Below are 20,986 nucleotides of genomic sequence, written 5' to 3' on the forward strand. Positions count from 1 at the left end.
TGAAGCGAGGGACAAGGCGCAAAGAAACGTGTACGCAAGCCGTGTTGTGCGCAATGGAAGGAAGTGGAGGGGAAGAGAGACGCTGGCGTGACTCTGCTGCTTGCGAAGGCGCGTCGGTTCGGCCTCTCCCTCCCTCTCCTCCTCATCCGCCCTTTTTTTCACCTCCGCACTGCTACCACCATCATCGCCACCACGGCCGTCTCGCCTCGCCTCCCTCGGCGCAAACACAAGCACAGATAGGCGCCACCAATACACAAGTATTTACTTCTCCCTTATCGCGATGTCTACTATACGAACAGACAACAACTCACACACACAGCCCCCTCCCCTCTCGCGATGACCGACTACCATACCTACGCAACGCAACACAAAGAAAACGAGGTAGAAGAGAGTAGAGAAAAAGACATAGCAAAAACAAAATTAACACGAGCGTGATCTCTTGGTTTCTACATGTGTGTGTGGGGGGGTGGGGGGTGGGTGTGTGTGGAGAGGGGGGGTGTTCTGCCTGTGCATTTTTCTTCTCTACAACGCTGGTCTTGCGACTCCGCGTGCGTTATTAGCCCACAACGACCAAAAATCCGTCAGCCGTCTCTTCTCTGTCGCAGTTGTGTCACTATACCTTCACCCGTTTCTCTTTCCTCGAGCGCTCTTCATGTTGCCCCTTTCGTTCTTTCCTCTCTCTCTCTTGTCGTCGAAATTACCTATGCGGTGTGTGTGTGTGTGTATGTGTATGTGTTTGCATCCTCCCGTGACCTTCCTCACCTCCCTTCCTCCCCCTTTTATACGGATGCCCTTTTTTGTGTGTTTTTTGTTGTTGGGTTCCCCTTTTCACGCGTTCTTTTTTTTTTGGGGGGTGCGCGTGGGTGCTGTTCTGCTTGCCTGTATGTCTGCCTCTCTTCCTCCCTCCCTCTCTCCCTGCACGTTGTGTGCGTGTGTCTGCGCGGTGCCGTGCTGTTTTTTGTTGTTGTTTTGTGGTTGTTGTTTTGTTCTAGCTGTTTCCTTTTCTGTTTGCTTTTTGGATGATGCGCCGCCCTCCCCCTCCCTTTTTGTTTTTTTTTTTGGTTTTTTTGCTCGCCAGCAGACCTGGCTCGTTCTCCCTCTCTTGTTGCGCTGGTTCACCCCCCCCCCGCGCCGCTGCCGGTGCCGTGCGCCTTTGCGTGTACGCGTACGAATCCCACAAGAGGGGGAACGGTCGTTTGTGATAGCGAAACGCAGACGGGCACACACACACACGCAGAGAGAGTGGCGTGCATCAGAGGCCCGAAAGAACCGCATTTCATGCCAAGCACGAGAGGACGACAAAAAAAAATAATAATAAAAGAAGTACGATGCGAGTGGCGACGGAGAGGCTCGTCGCCGGTACATCCGATCGCCGCGATCGTTGCGTTGAATCTCTTTCCGGCCCGCACCCCTCTTTCCTTTGGCCCGTTGATCTTGATGGTGCAGTGGGCACCGTAACGGAGAGCAGGGCGTCCGAGAGGGGCGAAGCAGGTACATGGCAATGTCACACGATTACGGCAATGCACAGACAAAACGCCTGGCGTGGATAGAAGAGTGCAAGAGACATCGCTGCACGCAGGCGAGCCTGCGTGATGGAGTGAGAGGTGTCAACGGTAGAAACGAGGCATACTTTTTTTTCCGCGTGTTTCCACGGTGCCCGTCTCCGTGCCGTACAACAGGAGTCAAACACCACGCTAACCCATGGCCCGTCACGAGGCCCCATCGTGTGGCGCGAAGCCGCCGTAGACACGCGCTCTGCAGTAGTACATGCTCAGTTATACAAGCAGGGCTCGGCATCAAACCCTACCCACCACCACCCGCCTCGCAGGTCGCCTCACAGCCGCTCCTTCCATCATGCCGGTCGCCACCCCTGGCACATCCCTCGGGGTGGCTCAGGCGCCCCACACCAGTAGGAAGTGAGAGAATGCTTAGGTGCGTTTGGGTCGCGCTGACACTCTGCCCATCATGTGGATGGCGCAAGCGTGTGCACTGTCGCGGGTCTCTCTGACGCAGCGCCATCCAGGGCCCCACCTCCGACATCAGAAGCGATGCATCGCTCTAACCTCCCCACGTCCTAGGCACTTGATCCTGTCGTCACCAGAGGTGGTTCGGCATTTTTCAGGGACGGCAGTGCGGACCGGCTTCCTCCCACACAAGGTGGGTGTGCTGGAACACTTGAGATATCACGGCTCGAGGTGCCCCCCTCTCTTCTCCTCGTCATCGGGGGCGCAGCGGCAACGAAACAAAACAGAGAACAAGAAAGGAGGCTGAAGGGAGCAGAGGGGAAAGATCCGCACCGCGCACCCTACGACAACTTCGGTGCGTACGCCAAGAGCACAACCCGAGGACGGCAAAAAAGGACGACGTTGGCACAGGCATGTCCATCGTCATGGAAAACAAACAACGATAAGAATAAAAACGGGGGCCGAAGCGCAGCACCTTTGCCTGCTCGCACTTACCCACCCCACACACACGCGATTGCCGTCGCCACCGCGGGCCGATGACCTGTGCGCCGGCACATGCTCGCTTTCTTCCTCTTGCTTAATCAGACGCCATTCTATACGCTCCTAATCCCAAGCGGATGTCAAACGTAAACCTGCTTCTCCGTGTTTGTGAGCAATTCAGCGCAGGCCGCGCAAAGCCTCCGTTTTTCGTTTCGCTCCCCACCCATCCCGGCTGCATGTGGGCAAGTCTCAACGCTTCTTCTTCTGCGAGGCCTGTTCGATTTCTCTTGTTCGTGACGTGCTCTTGCTCTCCCGTTTTTATTTTTCTGTTGCTGTTTCTCTCCTCTGCGGCAACAGGTGCTTCTCAAGAGTGTGCGTTGTTCCTTCGTTTGATTCGTTGTTTCCCGCTCTCTCGAGCAGGCAGCACTTTGGCTGCTTATAATGAAGTAGAGCATGGATATAACTGCGCTCTCACACACACATACGCTTGTATGCCTACACTCTTGTACGCCGTTGTCGGATCTTTTTCTACTCCTTTTTCCCCCTGTTTGGGGGAGGGAAGAGGCTTTGTTAGCTCTCTTTCTTCTCTTGTGTTTGTGGGTTGTTGGGGTTCTTCTCTGCGTCTCCATCTCTTCTTCGGCACTCTCACTCTCTCCCCATCTATCTATCTGCGTGTGTGTGTGTGTGTGTTTTCGTGTGTTCCTTTTCCTTCTTTAGTGTTCTCTTCTCCTATTGTTGTTTGTTTGGTTGGTTGGTTGGTTTCACTTGAAAGTTTTTTTTTGGGTTTTGCGTCCCTCTGTGCTTGCTGTCATTATTCTTTTTTCCCCCTTTTGTTTCTCCAATACGCCCACCCACTCACTTCACTTGTCCTCCTGCCCCCCCCCACTCCCACACACACACACACCACTCGACTACGTCTACACCACCTCTTGTGTGATTTCCGGAATAAATTCGACGAAGGACAACAACAGAAAAAAAATACCATCAGTATACGATTCCTTTTCTTTTTCACGTGTGTGTGTGTGCGTCCCCCACCCTCCTCCTCCCGCACATATACACACCACCCTTCCCTGGAGCTGTTCGATCCTCAAGACAATGTGAAGCGGAAACCAGTCTGTTTTGTTTTTGTTTTCGGTGCTATTCAAGGGAGGCCAATGTCACCGCGGCGGCAAAAGCCGCTGTCTCAATGAATTGATGTGTGCCCACGTACTTAGTTGTTCGTTGCTTCCTTCATGGTGTCAGATTCGCGTACGGCTTTCCAACGTAAGACATGCGACGGAACAGAAGCGAGCGGGCTCATGAGCGTCTGCTCCTCCGCACACAGCGCAGCGACCACCAAGCTCCAAAAGACGCCGTGCATATGGGTAGGAAAAGCCCCCTTCCCCCCCCCCCACCCCACCCCACCCCCTCCACGCACTTCCCTGCTGAATGGATGAGCACAACATGTGCTCTGTTGCGCGGCGGCATCTCCGCCCTCACCAACTGAAATCATCCTTTCGCTCTCCTCCTCCTCCTCCTTCGCCTAATTGTCGCGCTGCGGTTTCCGCGCCCACGCTCACTCGCATCCGCAAACGCGTTCGTATACGTTTTCTTTTTGCGCTCGTTGCCGAATCAGAGAAACCTCTGGCTCTGTTCACTGCAAGCTCTGCATTTTGACCGTGTTTTTTGTCTTTCGAAGGCTGCGTACGCCCTTTATTTTTGCATCCCTGCCGCACTCTCACACTCACACACACACACACGCACCTCCACTCCCCTCCGCTAAACCGTACGTGTTCAGCGCATCAACGATGTTCGCCGGTCGCTCGCTTCTGTTGTCTCAGAATCGCCTGGGATGCCACCGTGCTGCTCTTCTCGGCGGCGCTGCGGCGAATCTGCGTGTCTCTACTCGTCTATCGGCGGCATCAGCGGCCACCAACCGCGGACAGAGTGGTGCCCTCACCGTCTCCAAGCGTCAATACCTCGGATCCACGGTTATCCCAAACTTCATAACCCACTGCACTCAGATCGGCGCCTGCGCGTCTCTCTCCACCATCCTCTATAGTCCGATCGGCACTGCCATGACGATCGTGCTTGCTTACAACGTCATTGTGATATGCTCCAAGCATGTAAACTACTCGCTGGATATTACGGCGAAGGACTACGTGCAGGACCAGCAGCTACTGACCATCATGCGCTACGGCATTCTTAGCTGCATTCTTCTCGGGATGGAGGTTATGTTTATCGAGATTTGACATGCTGCGCGGAGGGCAGGCATGTCTCTGAGCATGTAAATCTGTGTCCCTGTTCAAGTGTCTGCACCCGGTTTGGGCGCGACGAAGCCGCGCGAAGCGCTGGTCTCACCTTTCGCTCTGGTCTATTTTCAGAAAGCGTGAACGGTATCTCGTCCGCGGGGCGTGTCGTTGCTGTTTCCAGGCCATGCGGAATGTCGGACTGGGGTCACAGCTGCCCTGCCCGGCTAGTGTATGTGTGTCGTGGACGTAAAAGAAGGGGAGTTTCCGTCCTTATCCTCTCTGGGCAGCCGAGTCAGTGCCTCGTGTATCCATGGGACGTGCCGTGCAATCCGGGGTAGACCCAAGCTGAGAAAATGCGCGTGATGCGATTTCGGGCGGATCTGGAGAGATGGGAATGGCGTTCATCTCTTTGTTTTTTCTGAGGAAACACACGGCACCGCCGTCCTTTCCGTGGCCTTTTTGTATGTTCTGGCAGAAAACAAGCCCTTCCAGCTCGTGTGTGCCCAGTCGTTGTTATCTATCTATATCTATATAGATATAGATACCTATACACATGTATGTATATGTATATATATATATATGTATATATATATATATATGTATACATTCACTGTTTTCATTTGGCTGTCGTCTGTTATCAGCGTTTCTGATTCGTGTCGTGGGGTTTGTTTGGTCGGCTCTCCTCCCCCTAGCATGAACGTTTAAGAGGTACCTCTTCTGTTGACGTGTAGGGATCTCTTCCCATGATGGTGCCAGCCATCGCACCGCGGTATCAGGGTCCAGTGCCCCCCCCCTCACACACACACACTCCGTGGGGAGCCCAGGAGCCTGCATCCTGTCTTCGGGTACGGGTGCGGACCCTTGGTGCCAGCGGACAGCTCTGTGCTGACACGGTGCGGGAGAGACGTGCGGTCATGATCATGCGTGTATCAGCTCACTGCGCATCATGCCGACGACCCAGCGCGTAGTGGAAGAGGCGTTTCGTCCCCACCACCCCACAGCGCACGCATGCAAAACAGTGCGGCACCTGCTGCATCCGACCGGGTGGACCGATGAGGCGCAGATGCCGGCAGCATGACGAGAGCACCCTCGAGTTGCACCACCGGGTCCTCCAGACTCCCATGTGAAGAGTCTCCACACCATATGCTGGCGTGCCGCGGCTTGAAGCGACTGAGAGGGCGAAGCAAGGCACACGGGCAGGGCCTCAGAAGGCCCTGACCTGAGGCCGGCCAACTTCCTCTCTGAGCCCATCCGGCATGCTAGTGCCCCCCCCTCCCGTCCACCACCCGCACGGCCGACGCCGCCGCTTGTACCCTCGAGCAGCACCCTGGCCGCGGCCCGCGTTGGGTCGATGCGTGCAGCCCATATGAGTCTCCGTGTGGGGCTGATCATGGAGCACGCGCGCGAGGAAGGGATGAGAAGAGCCCGTTTGGCGCATGGCCCCGATGCAACGGCAGGATGGCTCGCCCGAGACGACGGGGGATGTAGCTGCAGTGCGACAGAGGTGGATGAGCTGTGGTTGTGCGTGCGCATGCGTTTGCCGGCGTGATCTCGTGGTGGGGCGACAAGTTAAGAAATTATTTAGAAAGGACGTTATCTCATCGTCATTTGTGTCTCTGCGTGCGCGTGCGTGTGTTCGCCGATCGGATGCGCATCTTCTAGGACAGAGGAAAGGTACATAGAGCGGCGAAGAGGAGTCGGAATGCCGCGTCTGCTCCCCCGCCCTCACGCACGGAGCACGCAACCCCCTCTCTTCCCTCTCAGCTTTGTACGTTGAGCACCACACAGAACGAGAAAACAGAAGACCACGCACACTACGCGACGGATGGGCGGCGTGGAGCGTGTCTGCTCTCCCCGTTCCCTGCTCCACACATGCGGCATGGGAATGTTACGAAAAGTGCCGTGTCGTACTCGTCGGTCACTCTGCGCCGGCGGCGAGCCCCACCCCTCACACCCTCTGTCAACCTCATCTACCCCTGCTCGAGAGCAGAGGGGTTGCGCTCGGATTCCTCTCTCCGCTGCTTCTCGCTGTCTCTCTACGCCATGCAACCCTGATGTGCTGGATGCTACACCTCTCTCACCCCTTCCTCTCGCCTGTCCTTCTCTCGCTCTGTACAGGACGGCTACTCAGCGCTGTACACCACGTCGCACAGCACCATCCACGTGCCTACATCGCGCGGACGGATCGACTAGATTCTGTTCGCGCCATGTCGCCCGAAGACTACGAAGAGAGTGGCGTCGCCTCTGATCGTGAGCGCGATGCGAGCGATGATTTCGAGGGGGACGACGAGGAATCCGCGTCCGACTCCGCGGAGGAGCTGAAGACGCGTTCCTTACACCCCTCCGACAAGGAAGTGGTGGAAGAGGACGAAGAGGAGGACTACGACGCCCTCGACGACGCACCCACGCCAAAACCGCTCCCGAAGACGATCAGCCTAATGCTGCCTCGGAAAGCGTCAGCGGGGGCGGTGTGTGAACCGACGCGCGTGCACGTGTGCCTGACACGTGGCATGATTGGTCGACCTCTGGAACGCGGTGCACATACCAAGCGCAGCGACAGCAATGGGGAAGACGAGAAGGGCGCTGTCTCGCCACTCACTCCGCGGGCGGCGGCAGCAGGGAGAGGTGGCGCCGACGATGCCGACGATGCCGACGATGAAGCAGAAGATGAAGTGAGCAGTGCCGCGGCGACATTGCAAGGCTGCTGCGCAGACCATCACCACTACGAGACCGACTACGCGGCGCCCCTGGCGGCACTGCGGCGTCGCCTCATCCTTCGGCACCTTCATTCTGACCAAAAATCCCTGCAGCGCTTCCTGTTGTCCGAACGTGCACGCGACAAGCGGGCGCTTCAGTCACCCCACGGCGACGCAGCAGATGGGGAAGGGGAAGGGAGCGACGGCAGTGGGGAGGCAGAAGAAGACAACAGCACCCACCCACTCGAAACGGTGGTGTGGCCGTGGACGGCCGTGCAGAAACCTCCGCCGTACTGGCTTCCAGCTCTTCTATCCAACGACATTCACGCATTTCAGCGCGTTCTTCAAATCATGTACGGCTGGATCATTGCCCCAGACCCGCACCCATCCGACCAGCTGCAGCTCGACGCGGCTGGGCAACTTTGCACCGCCACACCAGATACCAAGGCAGCAAGGGATGACGAGGACGCCGAGGATTCCGAGAAGGCAGACTTTTCCCTCGCCTCCGACGCCTTTGCTAGCGCGGGCAGTGAGGAGAAGAGCACCGACAGCGCGAATCGGGAAAGTCCGGCACCCGCACGGTGCACGTCGAAGAGCTTGCTCGGCGCCTTCAACGAGTGTGAGGCCGACGAAGAGCAGCGCCACTCGGACAAGGAGTCGCCGAACCAGCAGCCCGACCTGGCATCGCAGGATAGCTCCAGCTGCTCACGCGCGATGCAGAGCATTACCACAGCCCCACCACCTGTCGCCGCACTACCGTATTTCCCGTTCGCCGAGTACGAGTTTTACATCGTGTTCGACGAGGCTAGTGAGGAGTGGCACCTTCTGGACACGCACCCGCTCTTCGTGATGGAGGCCTGTCGGCGCCGACGAGCAGAGCAGATGAGCCACGAAGGGGGCCAGCCGGAGGCCGAGACGGGGGACGGCACTGGCCTCGGCAGTGACGAGGAGACCGCGAGCGAGGCAGAGAGCGAAGAAGAAGAGGGCGAGGAAAAAGTGAAGGACAGCTGTCATGTCCCACGGTACGCACTGGACACCATAGTCCCCGTTAGCCCCGTCATTCTGGCAGCGCTCTTCTCCCCTGCTGCGTTGCGGTATTGTCTCCTGCAGCCTCTTCAGGCAGAGCCGCGCAATGAGGACGACTCTGATGAGGCAGAGGACCACGACGTGGACAACAACGCGGCCGCTGCAGCGTCTCTGCGAAGTGTCTCCCCTCACGCTGTGCTGCGAACCTTTGACCACGCCTGGCTGTCTGTGGACATGACAGTTGCTCTCCCCATTTTGGCGACCATCTGCCGCGCCCGGCAACGTGTCCTGCAGCAGGATGCACTTCGAATTCCCTACGCACTCGGCAATTTGTGGATCGATGTGAACCCCCTCTACGCGCTGCCCGCCTTCGCCGACGTCGTCAATGCTGCCGGGGTCGATGAGGTGCGTCTCTGGAGAGCGCCGCCGGGGCAGCACCCGGAAGACGACGATGACGGGGACAGCGATAGTGGCAAGGTTTCGGTATCCGGAAGCGCGATGAGGGCGGCAGAGCTGTGCTCCCCACACCGGTGGGGCACCGCACTGGACAGCATCGCTGACCCTGGCCACTACGGCCGCCTGGTGTTGAACGCTCTGTTAGATGCCGGCCTGCTCCCTACGCGGCCAGTAGAGCTGGCGATCTTCCATCACCTCAGTCTCTTGCGCCTGGCGCTGTGGTGGTGGATGCGGTTGCCCCCGAAGCTGATTCAGAAGTGGGGTGTCGCCGCAGCAGCCGACGGGCACGTCGCGGATGACAGTGCCGACAACAATGCCGGCTCGGCGGAAATGTCCGACGAGGAGGCAGAGGACGAGGGCGTCACCGATGAGGAGCTGAACGAGATGACGGTCAACGATGTCACCGAGCTCCTCCTGCAGCGCGTCGAGAACATGAACGACCGCGACGCCCGTTCGCGGAGGCTCCGCTTGCGCAAGTGGCACCCAACGGTGGTGTTTGCGCCGCTTCTTCAGCGTGTGCTGCTGGAACTGCAGAGGCGCCTCGATCGCATGAGCGCCGTGGACGCGCGCCGCGTGCCACTAGCCCCGTCGCAGTACACACTTCAGGAGAGCGTGGCGCGGACCTACGTCGCAGAGCAACTTGAGAGCGGGCATCTTCACCAGGACCCTCTCGTGACCGCTGCTTTTGTCGGTCTCGCCGGTCGCACCCCTGCCGCTGCTCGCGAAGCGTCGACTGCGCCTGTGGCAGTGGGATCCGCACACGCTGCCGCCGTACGTCATCAGCGGCTGTATCAGAGCGACCTCGTCCTGCTCCTGTTGGCCCTCACGACGACACCAGCACCTCTGCCCTCGCTTACCGCGACGATCCTCGACTTCGACGACCGATTCACCTCTGTTGTTGAGGAGAACGCCTGCGCGGCAGGAGAAGAGAATGTGAAAGAAGCACCGAGCGACGACGTCGACGCCCACACCGCACTCTTCTCGCACCTGCTAGAGGTGAAGTCGATGCGGTTTGTGCGGCGCCCGCAAGACCGCACCCGCGCCGGGACCACCAAACTGCTTCTGCTCTGCGCTGTTGACTTCTGCCGTGGTGCGACGCGGCAGCGTGTCTTTGCACACGTACCGCCGTTTGAGCTGTTCGGGAGCACCGGATATTGCCCTCTGTCTGATCTAGTCCAGGCGTGGTCGTGCAACTGCAGGACCGACCGCAACGGCAACCGCGCCAAGAAAGTGGCCACGGTGCAGCTGTTTGCTTATTATACGTGGAATGAGATTCGGTGGCGCCTGCGCAAGGGTCAGTACAGCGAAGCTGCGGTTGTGAAGATGCGTGCGCAGCTGCCAGAGCTTTTCGAGCTGATCGACTCTCACAGCAGCACCTACGACGCCATCCTCGCCCGCCTCGACGCGGAAGCAGCAGCGGACAGCAAAGCCGACGGCGGCGGCGGTGACGGGTCGACGAGCGCGTTGGGAACGGAAAGCCGCACCCCGTCCGCTGGTGCCTCGCTGCGTGCCTCTGGCAAGACAAACTATGATGCTGCATCCTCGCCGGCGGCCGCCGCACAGCCCCAAAGGCATCCCTTAATCAGCACTGAAGTGCTCCACGCCATCCGGGCGGAGGAGCGTGGGGAGGCCGACCTCTCCCCCACCTCGGACTCACTGCCTCTCACGCTGGCTTACCCCAACGCCTACAGTGCGGATGTCCTCGAGTCGAAGGCGCGCGTCAACGCGCTCTGGCAGTCCTTCGCGGTTTCCTCGCATACCTACATGACCGCTGAGACGCTGCACACGTTGCTTTTTGGTGCGAATGCTCACCACAGCGGAGACGCGGCGGGGGTCGCCGTTGGTGCGGCTGGCGGCGCTCGCCGCTTTCACACGGCGGCTTTGAGGGTCATGTTCGAGAACGGCATCACGTCTGTGCAGGCGTGTCCACTGGATGGCCCAGAGACACCCGCCATCGAAGAGGCGCTGCAGCGGGCGGACCTGCCAGCAGTGAAAATTCTGCTAGGCCTAGGCGCCGCATCGCTGCGAGACACCTACCGGAACGGTAGCGCAACGCTGCAGTCGTGTGCGGAGAAGTTATTTAATCCGGCCGAGATGGACGTCCTTCGCTTTGTGGCATGCAAGAACAAGCAGGTGACGCGGTCTGACCCGCGGCTGCATTTCGGCGCCCGTCGCTTCGGCAGCGCCGCGACGAACTCGTGAGACAGGAAATGCTGGCCGAAGAGAAGGGGGCACGCCGCTGGATGGCATGTTCTAGCCCCTGCGCTCCACCACTGCCCAAGCTCCCCTCGGGATGGGACAGGGGCGCAGAGGAAAGGACACAAAAGGCGGTGTCCGCGTTCGCGCGCTCTGCACCGCTGGGGCCCCCCTCCTACTTGGCGACCCATCTACTCCCCGACATTCTCTCCGGGTCTCCCGCTTTCTTCCCGGCGCACACAGGTGCGTGCGTGCGTGCTGCTGGTACGGCGGCCCGTTCTATCCCATGCACGCCTCCCCCGAGTGGCGCGTTTGTGTGTGCATAACCGTTGCGTCCGTCCTCGCCCGTCGCGTGTGTCCACCCCACCGTGGCCACCCTCCCCACGGTGCTCTTCCTCCGCAGCTTATGCACACAGGAAATCTCATCTGATGTACAATAAAAGACCCTTCACGTACTTGTTTCTCATGTTTCTGTGCTTTCCTTTCAGTACCGCCTCGTCCGACGCTCCCACCTGTACCATTCTCGGCTTCAGCGAGCCGGAGGGGAGACAAGGCGGGAAAGGGGCAGCTGTGATCACTACAATGGCATCTTCTCATGTATCCGCATCGGATGAAGTACAGCCAAAGGCAAACTGGGGCACTACCACGCAGTCGAACGCACGACGGCGCGCGAGAAGACAAGAAAATGATGCGTCGCTTTGACGGTGCTCACTGCAACGATAGCGACGACGTCTGTGTCGGCGTAGTCGTCGACGCTTCAAACCCCAAAGGTGTGCTCCAGCGCACATCCGTTCTCCCTTCTTCACCTCTGTCCCACCCCTCCCCTCCGGTTCGCCGGTGCCGATTACGAAGGCCTGCGGCATCACACAAAACAAAAAACAAAAACAGAAAAACAGCCGCCACCCCTTCTCCCTACCTCACGCCGTACCTCTCTCATTCGGCGGCTGACTTTCGGCTGCACGTCTCACACTTTACGAAGGGACCTCCTCTCCGGAGGCACCAGCAGTCCCTCTCAGATTTACTCACAGCGACACACACACGCGCAGAGTCCGTCGCAAGTACATCATGGACCAGGTAGATAGTACCGCGCCTCTCCTCCAGTTGAACCCACCGGTGCTGGTGCGCACCACCCGCGGCGACTTGGGCGCCATCGACCTATATGCGCTTCGACGGGCCACCGCAGAGGCGGTCCTTGCCACCCCTGCAGCGACCAACTCTCCATACCCACCAAATGCCGGCGCCACCGCACTGTCTTTCGCGGCGCGCAAGCTGCACGACGCCAAGCGTACGGCGCACGTGTACCGGCAGACACGCGACGCCACCGTGCCGACGACGCCTGGTGTGTCGCTTGGGCCGCTAGCGCAAGCGCAGACGCTCCATGCCAGTGGAAAGCCCAAAGGCGTGCTCGCTGGCAGTGCAAATTACAAGGAAACAGCCACCTACACCGGCGCTGCCGCCGCGACGGGCAACTCTAGACATCGCCTGGCGGCAGACGTGCGACACAGTGTCGGCTCCGCTCCTCCATCACCGACTGCTGGGTCGGTGTCGAGCCGAGGAGCCGCTTCCCGCGCGCCTACGCCAGCCATTGCCACAGCGGCTGCGGTTTCTGCCGGTGTTCAGGGAGTGTCGATGAACATGTCGCACCTCATGCGGCACATCCAGGACACCGGGGCACTGCTTGACACTCTCTTCCCCATTCAGCAGCAGTCCGCCGCCGCCGTCCCTCCTAGCTGTACTGTGTCTCCGAGCGGCGTAAGTGGCGACAGCGAAGCTGCCCAGGAGGACGCGGAGCAGCTGGTCTCTGTTCAGACAGTCTCGGCAGCGCCTGCGTTTCGCGAGGATGTCGTGGCGCTCCATGCTACACTGCAGAAGCGCCTCGAGGAGCGCCGCGCGCGGCCTACGGGCCTGTGCCCCATTCGGCGAGCACTCTATGTTGACCTGTTCTCAGAGCTTGTGCGCCAGATTACAGTCGAGGAACCGGCGCGGGGTCTGCTGCTGGCCCGCGTGCGAGAGGAAGCGGAACACGCCCTCCAGGTCCACGCTGCTTTGCTGCGCGAAGGCCAACGGTTTGCCGCCGGTAAGCTGATGCAGGACAAGCATGACGCACTCGTCCTGAAAGAGCGCATCGCCGCCCTGCGTCAGGAAAAGGTGGCGTTAGAGGTACAGAAGCACGAGTTGCTGGAGACGCTGAAGGAAATGGAGCAGCGCTTCGAGGAGGAACGGCAGCTGCGACGCAAGCAGCAGCAGGATGAGGTGAAGTACTTGCGGCACGCGAACCATCAGCTGAGCCTGCGACTGAAGATGGAGACGGAGCGAGAGTCGGCCGCGGCTGAGGTAGAGGGTAGCAGTGAGGCAGCGCCAGCGACGTCGTGAACTCAACCCTTTCTCTCGGGGATTCGTTTGGTGTGTTTGCTTCTATTTTCACTTGCATGTGCCCAACGATTCGCGGTGTGTGCGCACGATACGGGGGAGAGAGGAGCCGAGTGCACTCGGTAGTCGTTGACCCTAAAACTCCCCCCTCCCCCTCCCCCCCCACACACACATATGGCCGTACCCCTGTTCCCTTTCTCTCCATGCGATGTAGAATAGAACGTCGTCTTTTTTGTTGTTGCGTCTTGCTAGCGTTGCTGGTGGTTGTCGTCGCGGTGTTGGGTTCCTTTGCCGTTGATGCGATGCAACTTTGTTCTTGCCTCAGCGTATGTGTCCGTGTGCACGTCCATTTACCCTTGATGTACATGCTGCCGATCTTGCAACAACCCATTCCTGCCACCGCCACCACCACCATCACCCCTTTCTCCATTCCTCCGCTTGCTGTGCGGACACGTCTGTGAGGAGGAGGAGGAGCGGGATCGGCGTCCACGTTGCGGAGCCTCTCCAAAGTGAAGAGTCGCAGCGTGACGGAGTGTCTCCTCTCATGCGATGCGCGCTTAAACAGTGAAGCGAGAACGTTAAAAGCGAAATCAGCCAACAAAGAAAACGGGTGTCCACTCGTGAACGTCTCCTGTTCACGCTACGGGTACTTGTTTCTCCACGGGGATGAAGTGGTGCGGCAGTGCACCGTGGTGCAAGTATGCTTGCGTCAAGGTGCAGTTGTGGCATTCCTCTTACTCTTGTTGAGAGTGGCAGTCGAGAAAGTGGGGGAGCAACACGACCGGCGCACACTACTGGAGTTGCCTGCTCTCCGCCGTTGGGGAGGCGATGGCGTTCTATCGTCATTCAGCCCAAGCGAACTCGCCGAGCGAGAACCCTCGTTTGCATCCACAAGCGCCTCCCGCAGCTTCCTAGCGTGTGTGACGGCAAGTCTATTGCTATCCCCGCCACCACCCACACACCCACCCTGAGCCCCACCTCTGCGTCCCTGTTCTCTTTTTCTGCTTCCGTCACGAGCTCGCCGCGATTCCCGTCACAGAGCTGAAAAGACCGCACCATCTGTGCGGTCGACAAGTCTTGCCATTGCTCTACGCGTGTGGGTGCATAGGGGTGGGGTGTGCACGAGGTAGCCCGCCTCAAATTTCTCCTCTCAGCCTTGGTGCGATCTCAGCAGGGAGAAGAGTGAAAAGGGCGGTCACAGGTACCTCTTAGAAGATCACAAAGAGGGGAGGAAGGGTTCAGCGCTATGCAGGCAAGCGTCTACACCCCACAATCCTCTCCCACCCTCCTTTCTTCCTTCCCTCCCAAAGTATCAGCCGATCCTATCAAACCTCTATCACCCTTACCTCACCGGTTGTCTCGCTCAGATATGCCCGGTAGTGGCAGTGTCGCGCGCTATCCCCTGGTGCGTGTGAGAGGAGGGGCAGCGATGCTGTTCGCCGCCCTGATCAGCTCTCTTCCGCCGCCGGCGCAGGTGGCGCTTCGCAGAGTCCTTTTGGTCATCCCCGTCATGGCCGTAGCAAAGGTGCAGCGGGCTGCCGTATTGATGTTTGTGAGGCGGGTGCTTCTTCCCCTCCTCACCGACGCCTTCCCAGCAGTCTGTGGCGCCCTCGAAGGAGTCAAGCTTAATTCGTCATCCGCCACGCTGATCGCAGCGCTATCGCATGCCGTGACCGCCTACTCCCTCACGGAGAAGCTGATGAAGGCGGACCGGGCGGCCTCGCTCGCGTTTACGACGGGCACCACTGCGTGTCTCTTTAACGAAGAGGAACACCTTCGTCTCCTCCTGGGCGCTGTGGTGGACGCCGAAGCGCCATCACTGCCCTCAGCGCTGCTCAGCGCCCCGCGTCCTGCTCTGACTGCCGGTGCGCCGCGAATGTGTTCGGCGTTCTTTTCCACCACTACGCCCGTTGCATTGAAGGCTTACCTGCGCCATGTGCACGCGCGTCCAAGAGCCTCGCACGTTACCATTTTCGTGCCTGGGCTACTCACAGCCCCGTGGACCACGCACCTTATCCCCTTATTACGCGACCTCTTTTGCCGCCAGGGCACGGCAATCGTTGGGTACGACATCTGCGCTGACGCAGAGCACTACGACGTGGACCTGCGTCACTTGCGCGACCGGATCCGGCAGGAGCCTCGAAGCACAGCGGAATCGTCGGCGTTACCACCCGTGTCGAGCGCAGCGTCACCATTCGGTGTGTTGGTCCTCGCCAGCATTCGTGGCCGCCGCTTTCGCAATGGTGATAAGGCGTGCGTGTTCGCCAAGATGCATGGATGGCAGGTCGTGGAGCTGTGTTTGCCAACGTTGCCGTTGGATGCGGTGCATGAGTTGAACCCGCAGCGTCGTCCGCAGTGGCTGAGTGCGCGCCAGGTGCAGCGCGCCACGTCGTCTGTGCGGCCGGATGTGCGCCTCACCGCCTTCGACGATGCCGGCATGTACGGCGGGGCGGTCGTGGAGCTGTGCAGCGACGACAACGCTCTTCTACTGCACATGAAGCGTCAGTGTCAGCCAGGGCTGGTGGAAAGGCCGGTCGATGGCGCGGCCGGACAGGCAAAGGCGCGCAACTTCCCCCGCCCCGCCGCAGCGGTGACGCCGCGCAAGCTTCCATCCTCTGCTGTCAGCGCGACGCTCGGCGCGGCCTCCGGCGCCAGCGAGTTCATCACCAAGGTCTGGTGTCCATGGGCGCGCCGACTTTGCGCCGCCGTCTGGCGCGAGGCGAGCATGCTGCATCCGGGCGCGGTTACGGCGCAGGAGGCCGTGGCGGCGCTCCGCCGCTTTCCCCTGCAGACGTCTCCGAAGGTGCCCCCACGCGCGCAAGCGCAGCTACGGCGGCTGTTGTCGCCCCGCAGAGGCGGTGTCAGCACGACCGACAACGACAGCGCGCCCGGCGACGCATCGCGCCACGTCTCCGCTAACACGCCAGTCGAGCAACGCACCACCTATATCAAGACCCCCCTCGCCGCCGTTTCGCTATTCGCCGAACCACAACCCCACGCTGCCTCACCAGTCGACGTCGGCAGCGACCGAGGAGATAAGGGATCTCTCACGGTGGCGAAGACCACGTCGCCTGCCAGAGCAGCGGCCGCGGCTCTCATGGCGCCGGAGGAAGCACTCACGAACTGGGCAGTGGAGCGCCGGATCCGACTGCGATGGTCGTCGTTGCTCATGTCGCTAACTTTTGCCGCTGGCGGCGCACCTAGAGTGGCAAGCGACGCTGCCGCGGCCGTCGGCACCTCTGCGGCGTATCTCTCTCTGTGGTCCTTTGTCGCACAACTGCCGCCGTGGGTAGTGACTGTCTCGGCGGCGGACGATGGCGAAACCGCGCGTGGCGAACGCCGCAGCAGTTGCTGCGTCGAGGCCTTCGCCACAGCGCTCCTCGTGCGCGTCGCCTCCCCTCGAGCCGTCGCCAAGCTTCTTCGGGACGAAGCTCTAGTCGACGCGGCCGCGGTGCGGCCGCGCGCATGGGATTCCTTGGCGACCACACCGAATTCAACCGTGGAAGAGGCGCTCACGTTTGAGGATGCCGTTGTCTTTCCGGGATGTGACCAAGCAACTCGGCTGAGCGAGGAACTGCTGTACCTCCCGCTGTCACCGGAACTGCCCGTTAGCGCACGAGCTGCAATGCTGCGAGTCCTGTGGGACAAGGTGCCGCACGCCGGAGATGCCGCTAGTGCGTCTGTGCGCTCGAGCTGGCTCGAGCGTAGAAAGGCCACTGGTGCTTTATCAGCTCACGTGCAGGCAACAGTGAATTCCATTTACCAAATGCATCTTCCTCAAGCACAACGGAGGCTCGATGGCAAGGCGCTGTCCCCGGCGGCTAGCGCCGGCAACACTCTCCCCAACGGCATAGCACGGGGCCACAGCGGCGGCACCGTTGTGTCAGCGCAGGATGCAGAGAAAGTTCAGCAGTTCCTGTTCGACGTTGTACCCGCCTCCTCCGTAACGCCGTCGCTGTCGGCAGGTGCGGCCCTCAAGTCTCTCGCGCAAACCCTTATCCCAGCGGTGATGTCAAACCTTTGAGGTTGGCGCGAGAGAGAGAGAGAGAGAGTCGGGCGGAGCCGGCATGGTGCGTGGATGCGCTGCGGCTTTCACACCCTCCTTTCCCATTTGCCCTTCACTGCTCTGTTCTCCGCATTCCCTTCGTTGCGTGTGTCTGCGTCTTTGGCGACCGCACACATCAGGAATGATGTTGGGGGCTCTTCACGATAAAACACCTCTCAAAGCACGACAGAGAGCGCAAGCCACTTGAAAGCGTCGCTTGTGTGGTGGGCAAGACGCAACCCAGCACACGCAACCGGCACCACGTCTCGTGGCCGAGCAACCACCGTCATTCCCCTCACCCCACCCCACCCGCGCGTCTTCGCACTTCCCTTGCCCACGTAAGACACACATCACTTGCACTGCCGCGCTGTTGCACAGCTATCATCTTCCATATCCACCGTCAGAATAGCCATCTCCCTCCCTGCTCTGCTATGCTATGCTCTCCTCGTCGAGACCGCACTCATCGCCCTACACACGTCTCCTAGTCAAGTGGGTCAAAGGAGGAGAGCACCGTTGCCTCTGCGTGTTTGCGATCGTCCCCATCCACTCCGCAGGACGCGAACGGGCCGGCACGGCTGTTGCGGTGCCGTTCTTTTGGGCCTGCGCGCGTGTGTCCAGTAAGCCGCACGGCCTCACCTCTATCCCCCGATCCCCCCTCCCCCGACCTCTCCCGTCATCACCTCATTCCTCCTGTTCGTTCTCTTTTCTTTGCTGGAAATTCACGCACAGATAAACACGCAACAATGGACTCGTACACCGATCTGCTGAATCTCAACTTCATGTACTCCCTGCGCACAGGGGACCTGTTGACAGACATGATGATTGCGGCGCTGCTGCCGCTCGTGTCAAGTGCGATTGTATACCTCACACGTACATGGTGGCCGCAGCTGGTGAATCGCGCCCTCTCCTACCTCTCCAAGGTCGACAGCACGAGTGCTACCTTCAAGATGCCAGAGAATGGCAGTGGGCTCTACTATGGCTACACCCTTCGTGTGGCGCTGTCGACGTATGTGACAAAGGTGCTGAAGCCTCGCTTTGACATAGCAGAGCTCAGGTACCTCTCAATTCCCGGGAAGGAGCTTCAGGATGCGGCGAACTACACCGAGGCCCTGCGAGACTACTGCTTCGTGAACGCCAGCCCGGCCAAGGAACTTCCCATGCGTCTCACGGAGCATCTCGAGCTGAGGCAGACCGTGACAAGAAACGACGACGGCGGACGGAACAAAGACGCGGGCCGTCACGGCAGGTCCGGGGGCTCGCAAGCGCCCGAGGAATCGCAATTCATCATCACACAGTACAGGCATAGTTTTCCCGCACTCATGAAATTTCTCCGCTTGGCGCACAAGAGCACGACGGAGGATTCTGAAAAGAGCGAGGTCGCCGCGCAACTCGAGCGCGACGCCAACGCCGACGGCGACGCTATTCAGTCTCTCCTTGAACGCTCACTGGAACACTACCGCCTCGAGTATAAAGAAATCACGGCGCGCACGGATCGCTACCTCTATCAACCACTTTTGACGCGACGGGAGCTCAGGTTTGGTCCTGATAGTGCAGAGAGGGGCCACACCGAGGGCGCGATGGAGTGCAACCGCTATCTTCTGCACTCCGGCAAGACGTTTCAGTCTCTCTTCTTCCCCGCGAAGCCGCGCCTTATTCAGCTCATCGACGACTTTGAGAAGAAGACCGGCAAGTACGCCATCCCCGGGTACCCTCAAAAGTTAGTGCTGCTGCTCTACGGACCTCCTGGCACCGGCAAAACAAGTCTTGCCAAGGCTGTTGCCGCCTACACTAAGCGGGACTTGTTTGCCATCTCGCTCTCGCGCATCCGCAGCGACGAGGAGCTGATGAAGTGCATGTTCAGTGGTCGCTTTAAGGTGAGCGATAAAAGAGATGGCGATAAGGTGAACTACGACGACTGCAGCTGCGACTCGGAGTTGCTGGACCCGGCGAAGCTGGTCTACATCCTCGAGGACGTGGACGCCACGACGGCGATTGTCCTCAAGGATGAGGCAGAGGAGGTAGAAACGGGAGGCGAAGCACAGAACCAGCGGGAGAGACGCGGGGAGGGGGGCTCGGCAGCTGCGCCGCCGTCAAGCGATTCAACGAGCAGCGATGGGGAGTCTGAGGAGGAGAACGATATGACTGAAAACGAGAGTGGCGACGGTGCCGTCGATGAGAGCCACGACGCAGGCAGGGATGCCACCAATGAAGTCTCGTCGGAGGTCTTGACGCAGCGCGAAGTGGTGAAGGTGAAGAGCAAGAGGCAAACGATCGATCGCACCCTCACTATCGATGGGCTCGCGAACGCGCTGAACGGTGTGCTAGACTTTCCCCAGCGCATTGTCATTATGACGACAAACCACATCGAAAGGCTGCACCCGTCGCTGCTGCGGCCTGGCGTAGTTACAATGAAGCTGCACATGCACAACTTTGACGTGGCGTGTGCGTTGGACATGGTGAGGCACTACTTCTCTCACACAACGCTTCTCCCGGGACAGCTGGAGGAGCTGCGCTCGTTGCTGGAGGCGGCGTCGGCAAAAGCATCAAAGGTGGACACCACTGCGTCCATTTCGGATGAGGCTGCTGACAGCAGTGCTCTGGCGGCGAAAGGCTTCAGCCCTGCGGAGCTGGAGCAGCACTGCGCTGAATGTGACACGATAGAGGAATTGCTGGAGGTGCTCCGCCAGGGTAGCCGCGTGAACATTTTCTGAAGCGGAGACAGTAGGCAGCCGCACCATCGTCGCGGCGATGAGGGTGGCATGCCGGGTCATGTGCTGTTTGGGTTTCTTTCGTCTTCCTTTATCCCTAGGCCGCGTGACGCCTCTCCTTTCTCTGTTCCCTGTCTCGCCTTCCTCGTGTGCGCCTGTCACCCACCCCCTCCCGTCCCTCGTGCGCCACATCGACTGGGCAATGATAGCAGCACGAGAGGTGGTGCGGCGAGGTGCGGCACCATGAGGAAAAGGCGTGCTTGTCCGTGTGTTGATCTCGCACGAGAGCAATCAAGCTCTCCTTTTTGTAGTTTTTTGTTTCGTTTGCCAGTTCTCATTGGATTCTTTTCTGCATGTGTGTGTGTGTGTGTATATGTGTATGGGGGTATGTGTGTCTGCCCCCTCTCCTCCTCACCGCGCTCCCCCTCTCCTGTGCCTCCCCCTCCACCTTTTCATACCCCTCTTCCCGCAACGCAACGAAAAAGGAAGACCAGAGTGGCGCGCACCAACACACACACACACAAGGAAGAAAAAGACGACCGGTAAGACTCCCACAAGCGAAAGTCGACGCGTAATGTCGGGCCCTTCAACTTTTCGCACCGCCGCACAACGCCACAGGCTTTGACGTGCCCGTTGATGGTGCGCCAGTGTGGGATTGGGTCATTCAGATGGGCACTGTGGTCATCGATGGCTCGCTTGCCGAGAGAGAGGATCGACGAAGAGACCGGGGGCACGCGTCTCCCTTCACACTCAGACGTGCCTCCGTGATCGAAAAGCGCTATGCCGCCGTTGCTTCCCACTCTTTGTGCTCCCC

General features: G+C 59.6%; 5 protein-coding genes across 5 annotated transcripts; all 5 read left to right on the plus strand.

Annotated features, from left to right (window-relative positions):
• Positions 1–4,231: 4,231 nt before the first annotated feature.
• Positions 4,232–4,675, plus strand: LMJF_33_1160 (conserved hypothetical protein; the record flags this gene model as incomplete). Its single annotated transcript, XM_001685822.1, has 1 exon — positions 4,232–4,675. The coding sequence occupies one exon, from the start codon at positions 4,232–4,234 to the stop codon at positions 4,673–4,675; it is 444 nt and encodes a 147-aa protein (XP_001685874.1).
• Positions 4,676–6,738: 2,063 nt separating this feature from the next.
• LMJF_33_1170 (conserved hypothetical protein) lies at positions 6,739–11,055 on the plus strand (the record flags this gene model as incomplete). The annotated part of the gene is made up of 1 exon (XM_001685823.1): positions 6,739–11,055. One exon carries the CDS (start codon positions 6,739–6,741, stop codon positions 11,053–11,055), a length of 4,317 nt encoding a protein of 1,438 aa, XP_001685875.1.
• Positions 11,056–12,678: 1,623 nt separating this feature from the next.
• On the plus strand, positions 12,679–13,422 carry LMJF_33_1180 (putative 33 kDa inner dynein arm light chain,axonemal; the record flags this gene model as incomplete). Its single annotated transcript, XM_001685824.1, has 1 exon — positions 12,679–13,422. The coding sequence occupies one exon, from the start codon at positions 12,679–12,681 to the stop codon at positions 13,420–13,422; it is 744 nt and encodes a 247-aa protein (XP_001685876.1).
• A 1,366-nt stretch (positions 13,423–14,788) lies between these two features.
• On the plus strand, positions 14,789–17,443 carry LMJF_33_1190 (conserved hypothetical protein; the record flags this gene model as incomplete). The annotated part of the gene is made up of 1 exon (XM_001685825.1): positions 14,789–17,443. One exon carries the CDS (start codon positions 14,789–14,791, stop codon positions 17,441–17,443), a length of 2,655 nt encoding a protein of 884 aa, XP_001685877.1.
• Positions 17,444–18,207: 764 nt separating this feature from the next.
• Positions 18,208–20,175, plus strand: LMJF_33_1200 (conserved hypothetical protein; the record flags this gene model as incomplete). Its single annotated transcript, XM_001685826.1, has 1 exon — positions 18,208–20,175. One exon carries the CDS (start codon positions 18,208–18,210, stop codon positions 20,173–20,175), a length of 1,968 nt encoding a protein of 655 aa, XP_001685878.1.
• Positions 20,176–20,986: the final 811 nt, after the last annotated feature.

Source organism: Leishmania major, chromosome 33 (genome assembly GCF_000002725.2).
Source record: "Leishmania major strain Friedlin complete genome, chromosome 33".
NCBI lineage: Eukaryota > Euglenozoa > Kinetoplastea > Trypanosomatida > Trypanosomatidae > Leishmania > Leishmania major.